General features: G+C 32.6%; 1 protein-coding gene across 1 annotated transcript; it reads right to left on the bottom strand.

The window, feature by feature from the left end:
• Window positions 1-14,574: 14,574 nt before the first annotated feature.
• LOC126702539 (protein C2-DOMAIN ABA-RELATED 4-like) lies at window positions 14,575-17,560 on the bottom strand. The gene is made up of 3 exons (XM_050401260.1): window positions 17,345-17,560; window positions 15,987-16,082; window positions 14,575-15,143 (listed from the first exon to the last, which is right to left on the bottom strand). Exons 1-3 carry the CDS (start codon window positions 17,528-17,530, stop codon window positions 14,853-14,855), a joined length of 573 nt encoding a protein of 190 aa, XP_050257217.1. The 5' UTR covers window positions 17,531-17,560; the 3' UTR covers window positions 14,575-14,852.
• Between the last annotated feature and the right edge of the window lie 6,616 nt (window positions 17,561-24,176).

The raw sequence follows: 24,176 nt of genomic DNA, 5'->3' as shown, positions 1-24,176 counted from the left end.
AGGAATAATTATTCTTTAAATTAAAGAATAGTTATTCATCTTTAAAATTGATGTAATAGTTATTCCCTAGTGCACATAATAAGTTTTAAAATTAATATATTTTCAAAATATAAATTTTCCTTATACATCATATTTTACTAGCTTTCTATATGTAACAACCAAACTTATGGATAATAATAGTTATTCAATTACAATGTCTTGTGGGTTCTAATTAGCTCAACTAGTAAAATTTCTGATTGTTGTATAAAAGATCTGGAGTTCAATACACGCCTACACCAAAAACTAATTAGTGTCTTGATCTGATGATAAAGAGCTATTAATGTAATAGTTATTCCCTAGTGCATATAATAGGTTTTAAAATTAATATATTTCCAAAATATAAATTTTCCTTATACATCATATTTTACTAGTTTTCTATATGTAACAACCAAATTTATGGATAATAATAGTTATTTGGTCTGATGATAAAGAGCTATTGATGTAATAATTATTCCCTAGTGCATATAATAGGTTTTAAAATTAATATATTTCCAAAATATAAATTTTCCTTTTACATCATATTTTACTAGCTTTCTATATGTAACAACCAAATTTATGGATAATAATAGTTATTCAATTATAATGTCTTGTAGGTTCTAGTTAACTCAACTGGTAAAGTTTCTGATTGTTGTATAAGAGATTTGGGGTTCAATCCATGCATACACCAAAAACTAATTGGTATCTTGGTCTGATGATAAAGAGCCATTATTAGGAGCGGATGCCATAGGTTGAAACTCTCTAAAAAAAAATTATAATGTCTTCTTTTCCTAGTAATAAAAATTACTATTCTTAATGTAATCTACATTCAATGTACCAAACGTATCTTAAATAATTGAGAAGCATAAACAGGTGAAGGGAGAGTTACTTGTTACTAAATGCTAGTTTTTTTTTGGGGGGGGGGGGGGGGGTGGCGCGCTAAAAACTTGTTACTAAATGCTAGTAGTATTAAGTTATTAACGCAAGGGATGTGATAAAACGAAATTAAGATATTAATTTTTTGAGAAAATCAATGGATTGATTGTTATAAAATGCCAATAAGATTGAACCAATTAATATGCCGTTTAATTTGGCACTGACTTTTGTATCTAATTCCCATACCAAATGTGAATTTCATTGTAATGTATGCTAAAAAGGTTGAATAACATTATACTTGTAATATCTAATATGAACCATACAATTTCAAATGAAAATGAATTTTTTTAATGTACTTATTCCGTAGATGTAGTTATAAGGCTAAATCATGTAAACAACCTATGACTCGTGAATTCCATTTTTTCTTATTTCTGTCACTCCACAAATTTTTACATGTTGAGAATCTTATATGAATGTGATCATAGAAACACCTACTATTTTAACAACTAAGGGTATGTCTAGTACGCTGTAATAACTCCTGTAATGGAATAGTTATTCATATGTAATAGCAATTCGGTCATTTGATTGCATCTTCATTACATGTATTAGTTATTACATAGGAATAACTATTCTTTTGAAGAATAGTTATTTTTCTTTAAAATTTATGTAAGATTTATTCTGTAGTGCATATAATAGGTTTAAAAATAATATATTTTCAAAAATATAAATTTTCCTTATACATCATCTTTTACTAGTTTTTCATATGTAACAACCAAACTTATGGATAGTAATATTTAGGAGTGTTCACCAAATTGCACAAACCACACAAACCGCAAAAATTGCACCAAAACCACTTGCAAAATGGCATGCACCGCACCACAAGTAATAGTGCACCGCACTGCACCGCACAACATGGTTCAGTGCGATTTGCGTTTTTATAATAAGAAAACCGCACAAACCGCGCCGCATCACACCCTCTTTATATATTAGTATATTATTTATTTTTAATATTAAATATAAAAGTTTAATAACCCTAGTTTTCAAAAAAAATAAAAGGTTTGGTAACCATAGAAAGTGTTGACTAGGAAAGTTAGCCCAAAATAAAGAAAAACTAGTTCAATAGTTTAAAATTTGGACCAAAACAAAGGAGAAAATTAGTTTTGGACAGAGTAGGAAAAGCCCAGAATTTGAAAAATATACTGACTTCAAACCGCATCTTATACACCGCACGGCATAGTAACCGCAAAAATGAGGTGCCGTGTGGTTATGATTTTGGCTAAATTCGAAATTGCACCACACCACACATGTAACTGCAAAAATAAGGTGCGGTACAGTTATGGTTTTAGCTAAACCGCATCGCAAAATGTGGTGCTAAAAGTAGCTCAAAACTGCACCACACCACACCGCGAACACGCCTAATAATTATTTCATTATAATGTCTTATTTTCTTAATAATAAAGATTACTATTTTTAATGTAATCTACATTTAGTATACCAAATGTACACCCTAAATAGGTGAGAGGCATGGGCAAGTGAAGGGAGAGTTACTTGTTACTAAATTAATGCTAGTTTTTTTTTTTTTTTTTGGCTGGCTGGCTAAAAACTTGTTGCTAAATGCTAGTAGTAATAACGCAAGGGATGTCATCTCATAAGTATTTATTGCAATTTCTAGTTCATTAGTGAAATTATCAATCTAGGTAGAAGGAGAATTGATGGCTGGGTGATACCTTTCACGTGGACCCTGAATTGTCCAATAAAATGCTAAACGTGATTTAATAATACTTGGCAATTGCGAAGGCTTCAACTTATTAATGCGTTAGGTGGGAAGCAGGCGCTAAAATACAAAGACTACGGTTTATTTGGGCTACTGCAGCGTAACGCCCGGCCCACATCACAAACTCGGGATCACCTTCAAAGCTAAAATCAGGTCGAATCTTTGTGGCTCTCATTCTTATCTAGATCTCTTATTATTATTATATAAAAGAAAAAATTTTAAATCCAAGAATTTTAAAGGTGGATTTGGACAAATCTAAATCTTTGATTTTTTAAAACTATCTAAACAGGGTATATAAATTTTAATCATTCAAATCCAATCCTTATACCCAAACCCTACTATACAAATGCACTTCCAAAACTTGAGTTCTTCTAGGACCACAATTTTTGTGCCACAAGATTGACGTGGCGGATTGTAAGTACATGCTTATCACTTTTATATAGACTCACCACTCATAATAAACCATATATATATATATATATATATATATATATAAAAGTGATCTATATCTAACCAGAAGAAAAAGATACTCACAAACCTTTTATGTATGGGTTTGGTTAATGAGTGATAAAGTACATTAGTCAAGATTGAGTTTTTTATTATAATGGATCAGCTTTTTTAAAGGAGTTAGCACAACATTCAATTAAAATGATATTTGTTTATTTGTTTTTGCTACTTTTCAATATATTGGGAGGCATTCAGTTCCTTCTTAATTAATGCAGAAAAGCACCCATTAACATGCATCTCTCTCTCTCCCCAACTAGTTACTAAAACCAATAATTTTCTATTTTATCTATAAACTTATTCTTACATATTACATTTAAAGTAAACAAGTATATTTTATTTTTTTAACATACCATGCTTTGTATACAATTAAAAACAAAAGTTTTATTATTAATTTTTTGGTCATGTTAATAGGTTCTTTTAGGGCAATTGTTAATAAACAATATTAGGAAATTTTAACATCATTTTTATGAGAAATATAAAAAGCTGTTAACATAATCAATTGTTTTATCATTTTCTCATAAAATGTTTTTAAAAATAGTTCCTAAGCCAATACCCTTAGGACATTCGTTAACATTTTCCATAATTTTATTTGAAGTAAATCCAACTTCTTCTTTTGATTAGGCTTTATATGTGATGAATCAACTTAGTTTCGTTTTTTAAAGGACAAGAAAAAAAAAGTGTTCATTCTTATGATACTCCTAAAAACATTTACTTTTTTTCTATTATTGTCCATTAATATTTTCAAAGAAATCCATATAATATAGCTTAATTTCATTCTATTCTACTTTATTTTTATTTCTTTCTGTTTTTATGCCCATTATTCATTGTATTTCATTTTGTTCATTTCTATTCATTTATAATTTACTTATTCTATTACATTTCATTCTTTATGAGCTCTAAAATGGAACCTAATTTCGTTGGGCAAAGTGAACCATCACAGACACCGGCTGCTTTTGGTACCAAAGAACTCCATATTTTAAAATGCTTAAATTAATTTATCTTTAAAAAAAATTCTTTAATTAATTAATTTACATTGGCCAAAAAAATGGTCTCTCTTCACGTATAATATGCTCATATTACAGCAAATTTTGTTAGATCCGTTCATTAGTCTGATACACCAATGAAGTAGAATCAGTAGATAAAGTAATTGACATTTGAAAATTTTGCTTGTTGGTAGATGTTGGGCTTCAGAGTTGGGGGAAGAATATAAAAAATAAAAGCTCCCCCCAGTTTTTTGTAGTGCATAACAACAAAACAAATCACACAAAAAGTGATTTTAGCATATGAGCTTTACATTTACTACTAGAATAGAGGGGAATCTGGGCAAATGCCCTTTTCGTGCAAAAATTTCAGCGTTTTGTCCCTTTTCCCAAACTAATTGGGGAAATACCCATTTTTTGTAACTTGATTTTCTTAAAATCGAGATTCAATGTAAAACTCGATTTATAGAAAATCAGGTATGGGGCGATCAAACTTAAAAAAAAAAAAAAAAAAAAAGCATGGAACTCGAGTTCTATAAAAAAAAAATGCCACTATAAGCCTCCATGAAACGCGGCTATAGGTAAAATTCAAAAAAAAAAAAAAAAAAAAATTGCATGGAACTCAAGTTCCATAAAAAATGCCACTATAGGTATTTAAAACGCCACTATAGGGCTCCCTATGGAGCGATCAGACTTAAAAAAAAAACTTGCATGTTAAAATGCCACTATAAGGCTTTAAATCGTCACTATAAGACTTTAAAACGCTACTATAGGGCTCCCTATAGAGCGATCAGATTTAAGAAAAAAACTTGCTGTTAAAACGTCACTATAGGGCTTTAAAAAATTGTATGAAACTCAAATTCATGGAGCTCGAGTTCTAGTAATTTTTTTTTTTAAATTTTCAGTTTGCTATAACTCAATTGTCCGAAATCCGAGTTACAAAAGAAGGGTATTTCCCTAATTAGTTTGGAAAATAAGGTAGAACACTGATTTTTTTGTGCAAAAAGGGCATTTGCCCATTTTGGCCCTAGAATAGAAGAGCCTGTTAAAAAAAATGGAGTGGAAAAAAAGGGGGATCGAAAAGGAGAAAAAGAGAGGCATAGTGTTATGGAAAGTGGAAACCAAGTGCAAATTACATGAATAATTTCTAATTTGAAATAGCTAATTCCCGACAATTGGCCTCAATGATCAATTGATCATACTAGTGACTAGTGCCTAATTTGTACTTGCCTATCCTATTACTTTGTGAAAAGGATCTCAGTGGTGTTGTACCAAACAAGAAAAAAGATTCTAAATGGTCTGAAAATTTGACCTTGAGGCAAAAAATTAAAAGTGATCCCTAATGCCATTACTTTTGCAAATAGGAACACATAATAAATCCACTAATTCTTTCGAGCTAGGATCATAAAAGCCAAGATACTGAATCTAGCCCGTTCATTTTTACACTAATAACATCTGCAAAAGAAAAAATGACATATAAAAATAAAAAAGTGGATGCTACTTTCACTTCTGTGCAGTATAAGCTGACTTTTCATGCTCAAATTAGTAGTAAGTCGAGATTAGCTTTGCCTAACACAAAGGAATTTCAAAACAGTGAGCAAAAATTAAGGTAAAGGCGAGATCTTGTGAGAAAAAAAGTATACTAATCCTTGTGCCACATCTTGTGAGCAGTAAATCTTTTCCAATTTAATGTCGTTAATTACGAACCTAAATCTTTGCAAAGTAAAAGAAAAATTAGAGATAAAATATTAGTTTCTTTGCTAATTTTATGTTATGTAATTATTTTAGTTTAGTGGTGACTTGTACGTAATAAAAATGCACAATAACAATATATGATGATAATAAAATAAGTGATACTTGTTTCTTAGCTAATTTTATGTTATTTTAGTCTAGTGGTGACTTGTACGTAATAAAAATGCACAATAACAATATATGATGATAATAAAATAAGTGATCATTATATATATATATATATATATATATATCATAAGTCCATACAAATTTTCCACTATAATGGGAAAAGTGTGGACTTCACCACGCATCACTCACCTCCATTAATCCGTAAATGCTTATGAAATTATCCATTGCTTTGTAGGTTTTAAAAAGAATGACTTATGGGTTTATAACTTAACATGCCATTTAATTAGGAAAAAATCTATTATTTTGAGATGGAAGGACCACAAAAGTGACCTTAAAATTTTGAACAAGCAAATGAGAAAAAGAGAGATTCATATTGAAAACAAAAATCTAGAAGGTACTTTTAAATTTCTCCAATCGACATAAATTATGCAACAGCATATACAAAAACAATAAATTAAAGATTATTTATAATGACAATTACTTGTACTCTAATTTACACTATTATAATTTCATGAGTGAAGACTCAGTATAAGTGCGTAGAATGATAATAATAAGAGTGAAGACAATGACAACAACGATAAAAATAATAATATACAAAAAGGTTTGATTAACAAATGTCTTAGCGCCTTGATTAAGGTTGAGTTTTTTTATTATATAATTAATTGTGATCAATTAGAATATCACATAATGGGTGCAATAAAATTCGTTAAATTTATCTTTAGTAGGTGCATTCGAACACCTGTCAACAAAAATCTATATACAATTGAAGTATTGATGACATCATCACCTTTGTTATTAATGTAAAAAAGGATTAGACTTCTCCAAGCACCACTCCATCTTTTGACGTACAGATACCATTTTTATTTCAGATAGATAAATTATGATTTATTTACCCAATATGTGGGTGTCTTTAAAAAAATGCTTAATAATTTATTTATATTAGAAGTGAAAGAACCTACAAAAGTGATTTTAGGATTTGGAGAGAGAGAGTAAAGGATACCAAAGGTAAGGTATGTGCCACATGCAGAGCACGTGAACAAAAGCTTACAAGATATTACAATAACATTAAGAACTAAGTTATGGAATTAAACACAAAAGATGATACTCATCTCTCTATGCTTCCTAGAGGGACAAACTTATTTGTAGGTATTAACAGGCTAAGATATGATTGGCTTGAAAGAAAATAAATTAATAATGGAATTGTTGAATGGAGAGAAGAAAAATAATCGATCCTAGAAGTGCTAAAAAATACAGAAGCATGCGTTGAAGTTAATGATGGGGGAGGTGGGGGGTTGGCAAAGTTTGAAAGCAAAATGGGGACACTGATTGGCGTGTCAGTCCCACAACTCACTAAGAAAATTCAAAACCCCAAACACCATGCTTAATTGCACGCACTGCAATAGGGTTTTTTGTTTCCTAAGAGCATAAAAGGAATGCATGCACTTCAATCTTTGTTTAACCTAATACTCTTTTTAATTTCTTTATTGCTTTTAACTGTGTCGTATAGTATGTGTATATCACTTGGGTTTCTGAGAAAGATTTTTTTTCTTCTTCCTTTCTCTCTTGGTCACACGTGCGTGTTCCTCAATGAAGAATCGGTGGCACTATCTCCACCATTTCTTTCAACGAGAAGATGGAAGGTCACAAAACATTTATATATACATGCATGAAAGAAGAAAGATAGTAGAAAGATTGTTGCGTAATTGACCAAATATTCTATTGAGAATGATGGTTGAAATTTCACGAGATAAGCAACATTTTGGCGTCTAATGTGTAGATCAGCTTAAATATTAAAAAAAATAAAAACCAGTGATGGTGATTGATTACTTGCAAAATGTAACCAAGAAAAGATTTTCTCTGGAGTTAAATGGGCATACATACTTTTACATAGAACATTTTTTCTAATCCAGCCAGTAAATTAATGCGGTTTTCTTTATAAGTTGGAAACACTTTCTAAATTAGACATTGATTATTATTGTTTCCTAAGAGAGAATATCACATCTTTTGGTAATTGTTTGAGAATTAAACCTCATACATAAAATATTTTTTAAATGAGCATTTTTACCGGCACCTAAAATTTAACACATACTTATAATTCATCTCACCTCATTTGGACCCATCATAATATAAGTTATATAACGACAATTTTTTCCCTTTCTTGTTGGGACTCTTTATTTAGAATAGAGAATATATGCACTGCTGGTATATTTGCTTTATTGTTTGGCTGATTCTATACCATTTCTTGCGTATAGAATTGAAAACATTAAAAAAAGAAAAAAGATTTTTATTTTTTATTTTTTTATTGAGCTAATTTATTAGACAAAGAAGCACGAAAAAGAATTCATATAATTCTTTGCACACATGCTATGGGTGAATGAGCACCCCGGCCATGTGGATAAGGAAAACCAATTTCATGGGAATGAAAAGCAATTAATTAAAGATATAAAGGTACAAAAAGGTTCTTAAATGTTAGCAAAGGATGTTATTTTGCATTGGTATTGTTCCTAGTCTACTGCGTATAAAGTGGCATTTGCTTTGTTGGAGATTGGGACATTTTGTGTGGAAACACATTGAATTCCAAAACATCTAACATTGACTTTGCTTAGGAACTAGTAGAGGATAATCTTAGATAATTTTATTGGTCGATTAATTGTATAGAAGTAATAATATTCAATAGCACACGCATGTGTTTTTTTGAGTAGTGTGTGTAATAGCATTAATGGCCATAAATCAGGGAAGGGTATTCTAATTGACCAATTTAAAAGATCCACAATTTTGCATTAAAACGCTTAAAACCATACTTTGGCATTGGCCTAATAGTGATCAACCACTTTCATTATTAAAATAATAATAATGATCTAGCACTAATATCGGCCATAAGCCACACAGGCGAATGTCTAGTGACACATTAAAAAAAAATTAAAAAAAAAATTTAATTTAAAGAAATAATAAATAAATAAAAAACAAGTCTTGGAACTCTTCCATTTTAGAGTAAAATTCCTAAAACGGTTTCAGTTGGCTGTTGGCCAATGCCCAATGAATGGCCATAGTTGAATAAATGGAAACATTAATTAATTGTTGTATGTAACCTTCATTTGGGATGATATCTGAATTAGTAAGCAAATTGTTGCCTTTGTGGCTTGTGCACAGTCTTTGTCCATAGAGGGTTATTACCTAGAAACAAGTTATTTGGATTTTAATCACTCAATTCCAAATCCAAATACCTAAATCATGTCATCCAAACACACTATAAGTTCATTTTAATGTACGCTCCATTTGTGTCGTTAGTAAACCTTATAAGAGATAGTTTTTCATATTTTCTTGTGTTTAGTAGCATTAGGGAAAAAAATAATTTAAAGGAAAATTATCTTTAGTTAATAGAAAACCTTCTTAAAAATATGACTTATTTTTAATAGGTTATTTTCTAGTAAAAATTTTCGGAAAATTAACTTTATCTCACCTGAAAATGTTTTTCAGCTCATTTTCAAAATTGCTACCAAATACTCCTATAAGAAAATGAAAAAATTAAAAAAAAAATTTGAAAAATTACTCATTTTCCAAACAACTTTAATGTCTAAGGGAGCATAAGTTATACTTGAATGCCAATGTTTTCAACTCAAGCTTTCTTTTCTTTTTTAGATTCTATTTGCTACCATCTCATGAGACATGCAAACCTGGACCTGATCATGGTTTTGGGTTTCAGCAAGTTTAGTCAAATATCAATCTTTCATTTCTTTTTCATGAATTCTTACCAATGAAAAATGGACACCGCATTTGACAAATAAAGGCTTCCTCTCTTCTCTTCTTCTTTTTTATTTTTATAATATTTATATGAAAAGAGCTTCCTTGTTGGTTTTACCTTTGGCTGTCAATAAGGTCTTTGACAACCCCTATGTGAGAGGGGTGTTATATACGTGATACGCCCATTACACCATATTTTTTGGTCTAATAACTAAGACTAAATATTTAGCTTAATAGAGTAAGGCAAATGCAAGCTCATTATATCTAGTTACATATAAAGGATTATTATTAAGAACGGACACCAAATGTTGAAACTCTCTAAAAAAAAAAAGTTTATTTACAGAGCGAAACTACATATAATTAGGGCTGGGTTCTAAATTGAAACGATTTACCCAACGATTGCTATTGTATTTGTGTTGAAGGAAACTTGGAGAAAAATTTTATGACTACACATTTCATTTAGTTTACAAATATTCTGGGTAATATTAGGACCGAAAGATGAAGATTTAAATTAAGTCTCACAAAGTATATATAACAAACTGATTAGCAAATTAGGTAAGGACAATTCATTAACAAATCCTTGCCACTTATTGTTAATAAGACCCCATAAGATTGCTTGGCCTTCAAAAAATAAAAATAAAAACAGATGTTAAGGCAAGGCCAGGAAAAGCAAAAAAAAAAAAAAAAAATGGAGAGGGAAAAAGAAATCCCATTATCTAAACTACTGAAAAATACTTTTTCAATCTAGTGGTGGATTTTAGGGAGAAGGAAACCATGGCTTTTGAGAGGACCCAAATCTACATATATAATAATAGGTAAAGTAAAGAAAAAATCCAATTAAATTTCAAATTGGAGTTTAATTAAAGTCTAATTTTGCGTCATGTGTCTTATCTAATCTAAATTTTAGAATTTTGTTCCAAGTGAATTTAGTGTAAAAATTGAATTTAAATTAGAGTTTAATTTTGCACCAAGTGTCCCATCTAATCTAAATTTTAAATTTTTGTGCCAAATTAGTTAGTTTAGTGTAGAAAATGAGGAGTCCAATATAATAAACCATAAAAAATGTAATCATATAACTAAAAAAATTCAAATTTATAAGTCATCTATATATATATATATATATATACTAATAGGTAAAGTTTAGAGAAAATTGAATTAGAATTTAAAATTATAATCCAATTTTACGCCATGTGTCTAAATTTATATGGGAATTACACCATAATTATCCACTTAAGCTTGTGCCATGTGTCTATTTAAGGTTTTTAATCTTTATATCAAGTGAGTTAATGAGTGCAAAATAATAAGAATCTAATATTAATGAACTATAAATTTTTTTTTAAAAAATACAATCACATATACTCAATAACAATCACCACATGTTTCTCAATAAATAAATAAAATAAATTCATCACATAACAAAAATTACCACACGTTCTATCTTATTAAAAATTAGAAAAAAAAAATGATCATAAGTAGTAATAAATTTAGGTAAGAATTTTAATATGTAACTAATTACGTTTATTTAAAAAAAAAATTGACTAATTATCTATATTTTATAATAGAAATTGTGTTTAATTTTAAATGTATCTATATGTATACATGAATGCATGTGTTACATACTTTAAAAAAAAATTAATTTGACTAATTATTTATATTTTTGTAATAAAAATTTTGTTTAATTTTAAATGCATCCAAGCGTTTACATGGAGTTACATGCTAGTTTTCTTAATGTATTAGAGCATTCCCATCAAAGCTTTTAAAAATTTTAGAAATTTAGCATATCAAAAAGCCACTTTACCAATTTTAACAACTCATTTTACAACACATCCGATATTAAACGTTCTATTTTTTTACCATTTCATTTAAAATAATATAAACTATTCATTAAAATAATAAAAAACAACTACACAAACCACTTTTTTCACCGCAAGCATTAAAATAATAATGTATTTTTTTTAAGATTGGAGCTACAGTGAGCTTTTTGGTTGTAGCTTGCTTTTTGGTCCTTTTTACAAATTTGATGTTAAAATTTAGCATTTATAGCATTTAGCATTTTTAATGAGAATGCTCTTATTGATTAAAAAAATTATCAATTTTTCTTTTTTAAAAAAAGGTCCAGGGTTCATATATAATCTTTTGCCTTCCGAAACTGCAATACATTCAAGCACAACATCTGGAATCAACCAGGCGAGAGAAAGATCCGATATAATATAACGTTGCATTGGTTCAATTCCAGAGGACGTGTACAATGGGCCAGAAATATTTGTGATTTATTAATGGAGCTCTTTGCCAAGCAAGCGGAAACAATTCAATGCTAACAAGCCCAAAAACATTATCTTCTATTAGGAGCTGGCCCAACCCTGAAGAGGGTGATTTTAAACAATAATATCTCAAACTTCCACAACCAAATAAATGAACAAAAAGCCTTATCTACTATGTCCACCAAGGTAATAAGTCAAAGTAATCACCTTTCCCTCTCTTTGATTTTTTTTTTTTCCTTCCACTTCTGTACCCTACAATTACAAAGATGAGAATATCATTTATTTAACCAAAGCACTCTAAATTATTTGGATTGTTCATATTGAAATTATGACTAAATTAACACTCACACTAAAGTCCAAGAATAATAATTATAAAAACCCTGAGAATAGTGCTGTGGGGTGGGGAATTGAAGCTTTTCATGAACATAAACTCAATCTGTGTCCCAATGATCCCCACTGGCCCAAACATTAACTAGGACATATCTATGGTGGAATAGGTTTAATTTACATTTGTTGTTAACTCAAAATTTAAATATATATATATATATATATATATATAATTGTTGTAATTTTTCTTCTAATTACAATTTAACTTAAATTTCAATTTAAATTCATTCTTCCAAACATAACATTGAAACTGCGTTTTGGGGTCTCATTGATAAATATCACAATGGTGTGGATTTTACCACACAACGCTACTCTTTCCAATTTCAGGTTGACTCAAATTAATTCAGTCTAAATTAATAAAAAGAAAAGGGCTTTTTTCGGAGGGAAGGGAGGCTGTAGCGTAAGAATTGTGTTAAGTGGGTTGTATTGACTATTGAGGCGTAGTGGCGTATAAAGTCTACAGACAACATAAATTGGCGTTGTTAATTTATTTATAACAAAGATGAAGAAAAAGAGCCAGAAATCAATGCATTGACTAGGAAACAAAGCCTTCACTATATCTTCTTCTTCTTCTTCATTTGTTGTTGTTGTTGTTGTTTATTTATTTATTTTTTTAAATAATATAATAATTCGATAGTTAGAAAGAAGGATTTAAACCATGAATGTTTTTATTGAAAATATCAAGAGGTGTCAACCATGGTTTTCAAACTCGGATCGTTCAAAGAACCGAAGAAGAGAGAGGTTCAAGGTTTTAAAGTCAGACCAAGGTTCAACTGAAGTCGAACCGTGATGACATCATAATTAATTTAGTAATTATTTAAAAAATAAATAAATATATTAAATTAGTAAAAATTGAAAAATTAACTAAAATAATCCAAATAAATATAAAGAACTATATTTCAAATAAATTCTTTTATTTATTTTGTAAATAAAAATATTAAATTTTAAGCAAACATAATTATGCAAATAAAAAATATTAAATACTAAGCGCAATTGCCAATCTAATATTATCTCTTTTATGCCAGTTTGAATAGTCAACCGTTTGTGAATTAAAAAAAAAAAAAAAAAAATACAAGAGTCGGTGGGCAGACATTGGTTTGTCCGCCAATTAAAAAATGGGTTAAATAAAGATCTTCCCTAAATTTAAGGAGCCATTTGGTATAGTATTTTAATTAATATTTTTCAGTTTTTAAACAATATTACATATTTTTTTATACATTTTTTTACCCACATGTATTTCCAAAATATGCAAATAACGTTACTAGAATAATGTTACCAAATGGGCCCTAAGAAGTGCTTTGCAGCAAGCATAAGTGGGTAACAGTAAAGCAAGCCTTTAGTGGTTGAGAGTAAAGCAAGGCAGTACATCATCTACAAAGAATTGAAGAAGAAGAAGAAGAAGACTCCAGAGGCAAAAATGGAGATACACAGCATCTGCAAAAATGCAGAGAGAGAGAGAGAGAGAGAGAGAGAGACATAGAAGAAGAACGAAGATGGCGAGTGATCTCAAGTTTGATAGTCCCACGGGGGGTGGTTGAAGTTGAAGGCCGGCTTGAAGCTTTAACAATGACTATAAGTAACAAAAAAAAGAAAACTCAAACGGTTTGGATTGTGAGAACCGCTTAAGGTTTTCAAACCCGGGAGGTTCAATGGTGGTTCTCACAGTTCACGAAATTTCTTGTAATAGCCGGTTATTAAAGTTAAAAGAATCGCATTAATGAACGGTTTTCGGTTAACCAGGTCGGACCGTATGATCCGGTTCAAATTTCAAAACCATGGTGTCAACTAATTAAGTTACAAAGATATTTACTTTGAGTTACCATAAAATGTTAATTCACTACATTTTATAGCCAAATGTATAAAATTGAAGTTTTAAAACATAGGTTGGGGTGCCAAGAGCTTTGTATTTTAATGGTATTGCCTAGTCTCCTTCGTAAGGAGAACCAAAATTCAAATATCCTCTCTCCCAATTGTTGTAACATTGAATTATCAAACAAATAAAACATAGGATGTTGTGAAATGGTTTAAAATTTCAACGTTGGTCACCTCTACTAACAAGTTGTGCTTGTCAATGAAAGTTCAGTAGATCAATCTCAAAATGCCAATATAATGCAGACATTTTTCATGTGCTTTACATCATTTTCTTATAATAATTTGCAAATACACATTGAACTACATGATAAAGTGTGCATGAAACTAAGATTTAGAGCAAACCATAATAGAGCACATACAACATAGCAGTCTTGGTAACAACGTCCAAAAATTGTTCAACCCTATTAATGAGCTACAAACCAGATACAGTGGACAATACAAAAACATCCAAAGTCACATCATTACACATCTATGAACAAACTAACCCCCCCATGAAGCTCATCACATTACGCAGGGTTGTAGAAGAGCTGATACAGTATGCATGAAGGAAAGCAAAAAAAGGAGTATCATTCATAAACTTTATAAACCCTTAGAACCAGGAAGGTCAATCCACTGCAATTGGATTTCAACTTCCCCACATTCCACATTTCTCAATCTGAGGCAGAGATCTTGAATCATTTTGCCTTCAGTCCACGTGATACAGCTCTCTTCAGAAAGGCAGTTTTGCCTGCTTGGTTGTATTCTCGAGACTATGGTGCCACTTGGGAGGCCTGACAAATTCATCCTCAAGGCATCTATATATGATTTGATTTCAAACTCAGCATCTCCCATTTTGTCATCTTTGCTAAATGTGTCATGGTCATAAACGGTCTGCAATCACAAGAAACAACAATGATTTTCAATATTACAATTAGCAGAAAGCAAAAGAAACAATATAGAAAAGGAAGAGGAGAGAGAGAGAAGCCTAAGAAAATTAAGATTTCATTAAGTGGCTTTGCCATATTTGACTTCATGTAGGGGCAGGGCAAAAATGTATAAGAATTGGCTCTGCATCTATGTTACTCTTCACAAGTCTTTCCCCCCAAAACGGAGATTTTTTACCATCAAGTCATAGGCTAGTGAAGCTGTTAATTTTTCATTGCCTTCTATTACTGAGGGATGAGAAAGCAGTCTAATAGGAGAATATAACAACTTAAGATATATGAATGCGCAAATTAATAATTACTTTTTTTCTTGGGAAATTTCTAGTAACTGAGTCAGAGTCCAACATTCTTCAAGGAAATAACAGACAACCCAGTTAGCCCACAGATATATGCATGTAAGGGGAAAATCATGCTCCAGTGTTTCACTCCTCTTTTAACCAAAATTATAATATTACCATAAGATAGAGTATCATTAACAAGTCAAGTCAACTTAATCCATTCTTCATTGCATATGCAAGCACAAGTACACAACATATAAGTTATTTTCGACTTAAAAGATTATCCTAATATAATTTTCATTGTTGATTGTATCTAGAAAACAATAGGAACTTCTTTAAAATCATCACAAGTTCGTAACTCATGTTTTTGACTTGGAATTGCACTTTGTATTAGCACATGGAAAACTACACAAACAAGGAGGTAGCTATTTTCACATCATCATAAGATAGTGCCTGTGTTTTCATTTGGATTTCATATTTATGCATGGGCCAGTGGACAAAAAAAACTTTACCAGCTGGATCGGATGATTAGGGTCTGTAACAGAAAGAGTTAGATCTTCATTCCATTCAGGATTAACATCCTTTTTAATAACACGCGTCTTCAGTTTCTGCAACACATGTTCACGCTTAGATCTGATTAGAAGAAATGAACCACAAGTACTTGAAAATGATTTCACAGAAATCAGTGAAACTAATGTAAACAAAAGAAACATATTGCTAGTCTAATAAAATTTATTGAGTTAACTCATAAATGGAAGGAACAAGAAACAAAATAAACCAGAAAAGAGGAATATAGAATTTCCAATCAGCGGAGCATAGCCAAGAACATTCAATTCACTTAGAATCGTTATGAATATTCTACTTTATATCGAAAAGCAATTATGTTGTAATCAAATTAAGGGGAAACCAATGGTTGTAAACTTGTAATGGTCATCTCTTTTTGTCATGTAAACAGCATACACTCCAACCCAACTTGCAAGCATATTTAGTAAGTATTAAATACAAAAGATCATTACCAACACTTAAAAAATTGACCTCCTCAAATGCCAGATATGAATGTTTTGTGAATTTCAGACCGGACTACTTAATTTTCAGTTGTTCACTTTTGACTTACCCAATAAGTTTAGTGAAGGAACTGATTTAAGCATAAGACGCATAACTGCCTCTCTCTCTCTCTCTCAAATACAAATACATAAAATAGGATCTTAATATCAGATGCCACAAAATTAAGAAATATAATCTTCTCTTAGTTGCAAAAAATGAAATGAAGATTGTGAGATATCATAAGTTCACAAATTTACATATCTGCCAAAGAATTATGATTGCCCTAGTATATAAAAAAAAGGGGGGGAAAAAAAGCTAAAATGTCAAAATTTTGTAATTATAGGAAATAATTAAAGATAATCACAATTATTAATTTCCACCAAGATCATCTTCCTCATGTGATGCAGAATACAGGAAGCATGAATGATATTGGTTCTGTAATGATTCTTCTTTATTATCAGGTTAATATAAAAGGATCCACTCTACAATGATTGTTTTTTTTACCATCACGCAATATTCGATGACAGGTCCCTTATTCCGGACAAAATAATTTACCAGTTCAGCTAATTGCACCCTACATAACTGTATTTGTTTCGAACAAGACCAATTCAAAGAGAACAAGGGGTACATCATATGATAACATAAGCTCATGTTTCACGCCTTGAGCTACATAGTACGTACGGATCCTTAAAAAGAATAACATACTAAATATGAATCCTAGATAATTTTCATTTTTCTGGAATTATATCAGCGCAAAAAAAAAAAAAAGTCTATAAAAGCCAAATATAGTAAGAAGAAGAAGAGAAATGATTATGAAGAAGGAGACCTGTCTGTTCATCTTGATGACAACATAAGGGTCGCTGCTACGAACGTCACGAACGGCGAGATTAACACCGCGCTTGACGCGAATTCTGAGGAGTCCAAGCAGATTCTCCATTAGAGACGTGGATGATGATCTTCCACTCTTATCCGGTGAACTTCTTCTTCTTCTTGGTGATGCCTCTGTTGCCATTTTTTCCCTCCCTCCCTCTTTTTTCTTTTTATATTACCAAAAAAATTAATTCAATTCAATTCTCTCCTCTCTACCACCACAAAAAAAATAAAATAAATAATAATAATAATAATAATAATAATCTGCAAACAATTAAAATATTATTAATAGCCCAATTAAATTAAAGAGAGAGAGATTGTGGAGCCCACCAGAAACTGACAAAACTCCTTGTCTGACGTTGACGTTGTTGTTATTTTTGTTTTTGTTGTTGTTGTTATCTCTGTTCTGTCTGAGTAAATTGTGATTGAGTTTTTGGTTAGGGTTGGCGTTGGGAGGAAGGGAAACCGAGAGAGAGAGTGATTGTGGGTGTGGAAATTGGAGGGTTTTTGGTGGGAGAAAGGTGAGGTGAGGTGACCAGGGTATTCGGTTGTCAGTCGCGGAATATTTGGAGGAGAGTCGTTTGTGGTTGGTTCTTTGACGTTGACTGCAACCATCTTAGCCGCAATTAATGCTTTGTCTGTAAGAACAAGTACGTGGCTGCGGCTGTCTACTCTCTTGCCTTTTGGATCATTTTCTATTTATTTTATTTCTTATTTACAAAGTTTAGCTATAAAATTTGATATATTTTAAAATTGTAATTTTATTTAATTAAATAAATATTATTATATATTTTGAAAATTTAATCATTAAATTGTATATTTTATATGTTCTTAATATACGTCAAATTTTGTGTCAATGGATATTATTTACTATATAATCTATAAGTTTATATTTTATACATAATTTTAAACTATAAAAGATTCTTAAAAAAAAAAATTCAATAAAAAAAATACAAAAACTTGCAATATAAACAATTTATTGATGACATAACTATTAATCTTTAATTTTCTAAAAATTTTGCAAGTATGGAGAATATAAGAAAAAAATGTAATCCAATAATGAATTTATCAAATACACATCCAATAATATATATATTGAGTAAGGTTGTAACCTAAGGTTACAACTAATTTTATAACTAAATTTTGTCATTTTTTTAATAAGGTATGTATTTTTTTTCTTGATCCATTAGGTCTCGTGGGTCATGTTCTTCTATCATAGTATACATGTTTTAATATATTTTTTATTATTTATTTATAGAGTTTCAACCTATAGTGTCCGCTTTTTATTATTGTACTATTTATCATCAAACTAAGATATTAATTCATTTTTGGTATAGGCATGAATTGAATCACAAATATCTTGTTCAACTATTGAATATTTTACTAATTGAGTTAATTAGAACCTACAATGTTTTCTATTTCTTCATTAAAATTGTTTTCACTCCAATAGAAGAATTGTTTTCACTTTTCTAGTTAGCCATAAAAAAATCTGCACTCCCTTCCACAATATATTTATTCTAGGACAGCAACCAATTCCATACCAATCTTTACAATTATCTTATGTGGTAAGTTATGATTGTCTACTTATCACATTTACATTAATTCATTACCTTTTTTCCTCACTCACAATTCAGCCATATCAGTTAATTGTGAAAATGGCTTTAAAATTGGTTGTGGTCTTTAAATTTTTCTTCAAGTTTTCGTTCCCTATTGAAAACACACACCTTATGCGTTTGCCATGGAAACACATGATGAATATAAGCATAATAAAATAAGTTTTCAAAAATATACTTCCCTCTTCTTTGTTTAAAAGTATTTATAAGTTTACTAGGAGGGTTATTTCATTCCTTTCCCTAGTAAGGTTTATTTATTTTTATTTTATTTTTTTAGGGACAAAGTTTGGTAACAAACATGGTTATAGCCTAAAACAACAAATCCACTCAATTTTTTTTATTAGATATGAATTTTGACAAATTTATCGTTAGATTTTATTTTCTTCTTATATATTTTATATTTGCAAAATTTTCAGAAAATAAAAAATTATAGCTATTGTGGGGCCCGAAATCTGAAGTCCCAGCCCACTTGGTGTTAAGGGCCCAAAGCCCAGTCCGATAAGCCTTGCTGCTGAGGACGCTCAATGAAAGCTCCTTGAAGGCCCAAGGATGTGGCCGAGGACGACCTCACGTCCAACATCTCACAAAAACGCCTGAAGAAAAGGACAAATTCAGTACAAGAGCAGTACAAGGGAGAAAGCAGCCAACACCTTAATGCGGAGCCCAGCGCTTGACAAACCTATACTCATATCATACTATCCAGCTTTTCCCAACCACTCTGACGTATGGATTGATAAGACGTGTAACTACCCCAAACGAAGAGAAAGGGACACGTAGGTGAAGAATGGGAAGAAAATACTAGTATAAAAGGGAAAGAGAGCTGAGACAAAAAGGGGGGGGGGGAAATGCTACTCGGACGAAATCTGAGGAACCAGACCCTTACAGTTATATCGATGTAAAGCCTGGCTGTTCCGGCCAAACCAACTTTTGTATGAGTTCCCATACAATCAGGACCAGACCGCTGCCCGGCGATTAAGGGCTACCCTTTCCAAACCCACTCTCTACAAATCATATTGTTCGGGGCCCTTTACATACGAGCCCAACGTCATCTTTGGGTCGTTAAAAATCGTGTCCCCACAATTGGCACCGTCTGTGGGAAAGGTTTGCGTGTTGGCGCAGGTGGCGATGGAGTCAAGTCCCTATCGATCAGAGGTCCGCAAAGTTTCTTCTATTTCCAGCGACATGCAGTCGTTGCTCCGACATAAACTTCTGCTAGGGGCTACGCCTTGCGATGCCAGTGGCACGAACAGCTCTAGGGGCTTCCAACCCCAGGTTAACTCTCCCCACCTTGGTCGAGGGGCTAACTTTTAAAAGAAAAACTACAAGTTTTGGACAGAACCAAGGCCTTGCATGGTCCTCGGACTCAAGCCTATGGGGAAGCCAACTACTTAAAAAGAAAAACTACAAGTTTTGGACAGAACCAAGGCCTTGCATGGTCCTCGGACTCAAGCCTATGGGGAAACCACCTACTTAAAAAGAAAAACTACAAGTTTTGGACAGAACCAAGGCCTTGCATGGTCCTCGGACTCAAGCCTATGGGGAAACCAACTACTTAAAAAGAAAAACTACAAGTTTTGGACAGAACCAAGGCCTTGCATGGTCCAAGGCCTTGCATGGTCCTTGGACTCAAGCCTACGGGGAAACCAACTACTTAAAAAGAAAAACTACAAGTTTTGGACAGAACCAAGGCCTTGCATGGTCCTCGGACTCAAGCCTACGGGGAAACCAACTACTTAAAAGAAAAACTATAATTTTTGGACAGAACCAAGGCCTTGCATGGTCCTCGGACTCAAGCCTATGGGGAAACCAACTACTTAAAAAGAAAAACTACAAGTTTTGGACAGAACCAAGGCCTTGCATGGTCCTCGGACTCAAGCCTATGGGGAAACCAACTACTTAAAAGAAAAACTACAAGTTTTGGACAGAACCAAGGCCTTGCATGGTCCTCGGACTCAAGCCTATGGGAAAACCAACTACTAAAAAGAAAAACTACAAGTTTTGGACAGAACCAAGGCCTTGCATGGTCCTCGGACTCAAGCCTATGGGGAAACCAACTACTTAAAAGAAAAACTACAAGTTTTGGACAGAACCAAGGCTTTGCATGGTCCTTGGACTCAAGCCTATGGGGAAACCAACTACTTAAAAGAAAAACTACAAGTTTTGGATAGAACCAAGGCCTTGCATGGTCCTCGGACTCAAGCCTATGGGGAAACCAACTACTTAAAAGAAAAATTACAAGTTTTAGACAGAACCGAGGCCTTGTATGGTCCTCGGACTCAAGCCTATGGGGAAACCAACTACTTAGAAGAGACAACATGGGGTTTGGGCGCGACCTGGACGTTACCTGGACCTTAAAATCTATCCGAGGAGAATTCCCCATTAATAGTTAGGTTAATCCCTAAACTGTGTGGATTCCCCAGTCTACTCTTGGATCCTCAGTACCAAGGGGATTGATGCAATATAAGGTAATATGTTGCCAATAACACAATCGAAGTCCCTCACTGCTCGGCTACCCTCTCGGACGAATTATTTAGAGTTTATCGTTCTCGGACGGTCGTCTTGCATGCATCGCAAAGCGCTCGGCCGTTATCTCGGTTAGTTCCAAGAGTTTAATCTATTGAGAATTACCATTGTTATACTTGATAATGTCAGTAAGTTCAAACTAGTAGGAATTTGTTTTAAGGTTTTTTCCTGCTCTAAGTATCATTAAAGGAAAGTGTACATTTAACATTCATGCACAAAGTAGTTGTTGCAGAAAAGAAAAGTATTTGAGATTAAGCAAATTCATTTCTTATTAAGACAAAAGAACAGTACAGTGTACAATGAAAGAGCTTAAATAAGCTCATACTGAAACTAACTACACTAGCGAAAAGAAAAGATACAAGGGGATGAAGGAAAAGCCGAAGAAGAGATGCAGAGAAGAGGCGAGCTGCCTCTCCAAAATTTTATCGAAGGAAGCCATTCCTCAATACTTTTACATGCCTTCAACTCAGGCAGCCAAAGAGTCCAACTTGGGACTTGCACCGTTGAAGAAAAGGTGCAGAGAGCCCGACTCCGGGCTGGCGCCGCTGAAGAAAAGGTGCAGGGAACCCAACCTGCAGCCAGCATAGTTAAAGAAAAGGTGCCGGGAGCCGGAAGTTGAGGAGCCTCCACAAAATCATGTCTGCGATAAAGCAGACAGCGCTGATGGCGGAAAACCTTGCTTCTGACGCACCAAAAATCTGGTGCGACCAGTACCTGCTTCGGATTTTGACTAAAAGAGGGAGAAATACCATTTCCCCCTTACCAAGGCGGAAGATTATCTTGAACCTGTGCCTCCCTTGCCCAGACCACATCACCTTAAGTCTTGGAAGGGTCCGGTGCCTCTGTGATGGGTGTAGCTCCTTCACCCACATCCGAGCCTCAAACATATTGTACTAAAGGTGGATAGTACCGAATGTGGAGATTGTGATCATGAAAGAAGGATTATGATTTTAAAAAGAGCATAGGGATTTATATGCACAAGGAGTAATCCCTTACCCTATTTATATAGGGAGCAGACCAGTGGCATTCAATCCGCGCAAGTTTCCAATAAGTGCTACAGACAAGATAGTCCTGGCACAATTTCTGACGCCATCCGCAACCACGAGGTTTGAATAACCTCGTGAAGGAAGCACATTAATGGCGGGCCTTGAACACTGAAACGTCAAGGATGCCGCCTGAGAAAATCTAGAGAGATGCCTCACGCCTTGGCGCGCTCCCCAGGCCAGAACAGCAACCTCGATATCAATGAAATGCGGAGCTGGGCAAGTCATGGTTTGGGCCTGATGTTACCAAAACCCTCCTCCCCAACAATAAAGTAGGGCAGCAGGATTTTGAGGGGCTATTGTGGGGCCCGAAATCTGAAGTCCCAGCCCACTTGGTGTTAAGGGCCCAAAGCCCAGTCCGATAAGCCCTGCTGCTGAGGACGCTCAATGAAAGCTCCTTGAAGGCCCAAAGATGTGGCCGAGGACGACCTCATGTCCAACATCTCACAAAAATGCCTGAAGAAAAGGACAAATTCAGTACAAGAGCAGTACAAGGGAGAAAGCTGCCAACACCTTAATGCGGAGCCTAGCGCTTGACAAACCCATACTCATACCATACTATCCAGCTTTTCCCAACCACTCTGACGTATGGATTGATAAGACGTGTAACTACCCCAAACGAGGAGAAAGGGACACGTAGGTGAAGAACGGGAAGAAAATACTAGTATAAAAGGGAAAGAGAGCTGAGACAAAAGGGGGGGGGGGGAATGCTACTCGGACAAAATCTGAGGAACCAGACTCTTACAGTTATATCGATGTAAAGCCTGGCTATTCCAGCCGAACCAACTTTTGTATGAGTTCCCATACAATCAGGACCAGACCGCTGCCCGGCGATTAAGGGCTAGCATTTCCAAACCCACTCTCTACAAATCATATTGTTCGGGCCCTTTATATACGAGCCCAACATCATCTTTGGGTCGTTAAAAATCGTGTCCCCACAGCTATGTCATCAATTAAATGTTTAAAAATTCAAATTTTTATAGTATAAAATTACGCATAAAAATGATTTTATAAATGGTATAGTAAATAAAGTTTGATTGACATGAAATTTACATATGTGTTAAGAACTTAAAGAGTATACAATTTAACAGTTAGATTTTTAAAATATACTGTCTTGTTAATTTTTTAAGTGAGAGTTGTAGCCTTAGGGTGCTACCAATTTTATAACCAAACTTTGTTATTTTTTTAATCACTCCAAAACCATATTTTCTTTTTCTTTGGTGAAAGATAATTTTTTTTTAATATATTAAAACATAGCAAAACTTAAGGAATATGATAAATTAAATTTTGTAGTTTCAAAAAGAAATAAATTATAAAGGAGATTAAAAAAAAATTAAACTATATAATTTCAAAATTAAAAAATAAAAACCTGAAATTTCGAAGGAGTAAAAAAATAAATTAGTTCCTAAATGAATTGAGGTTTAATTTGATTATTTTTGAAATCTCAAATTTTAATTTGTTACTTTCGAAATTATTGGAATTTTATTTATCCTTATATATTAAAAGGATCCAGAAAGTTAGTTATGGTTTCAAAAAATGTCAAAATTATGTTTACTTAATCCATATAAGTAAAAAAAAAAAAAAAAAAAAAAAAAAAAAAAAAAAAAAA

This window comes from Quercus robur, chromosome 10, assembly GCF_932294415.1.
Source record: "Quercus robur chromosome 10, dhQueRobu3.1, whole genome shotgun sequence".
Classification (NCBI taxonomy): Eukaryota; Viridiplantae; Streptophyta; class Magnoliopsida; order Fagales; family Fagaceae; genus Quercus; species Quercus robur.
Note: the sequence above shows the minus strand (reverse complement) of the source record. Positions and strands in the feature narration are given on the sequence as shown.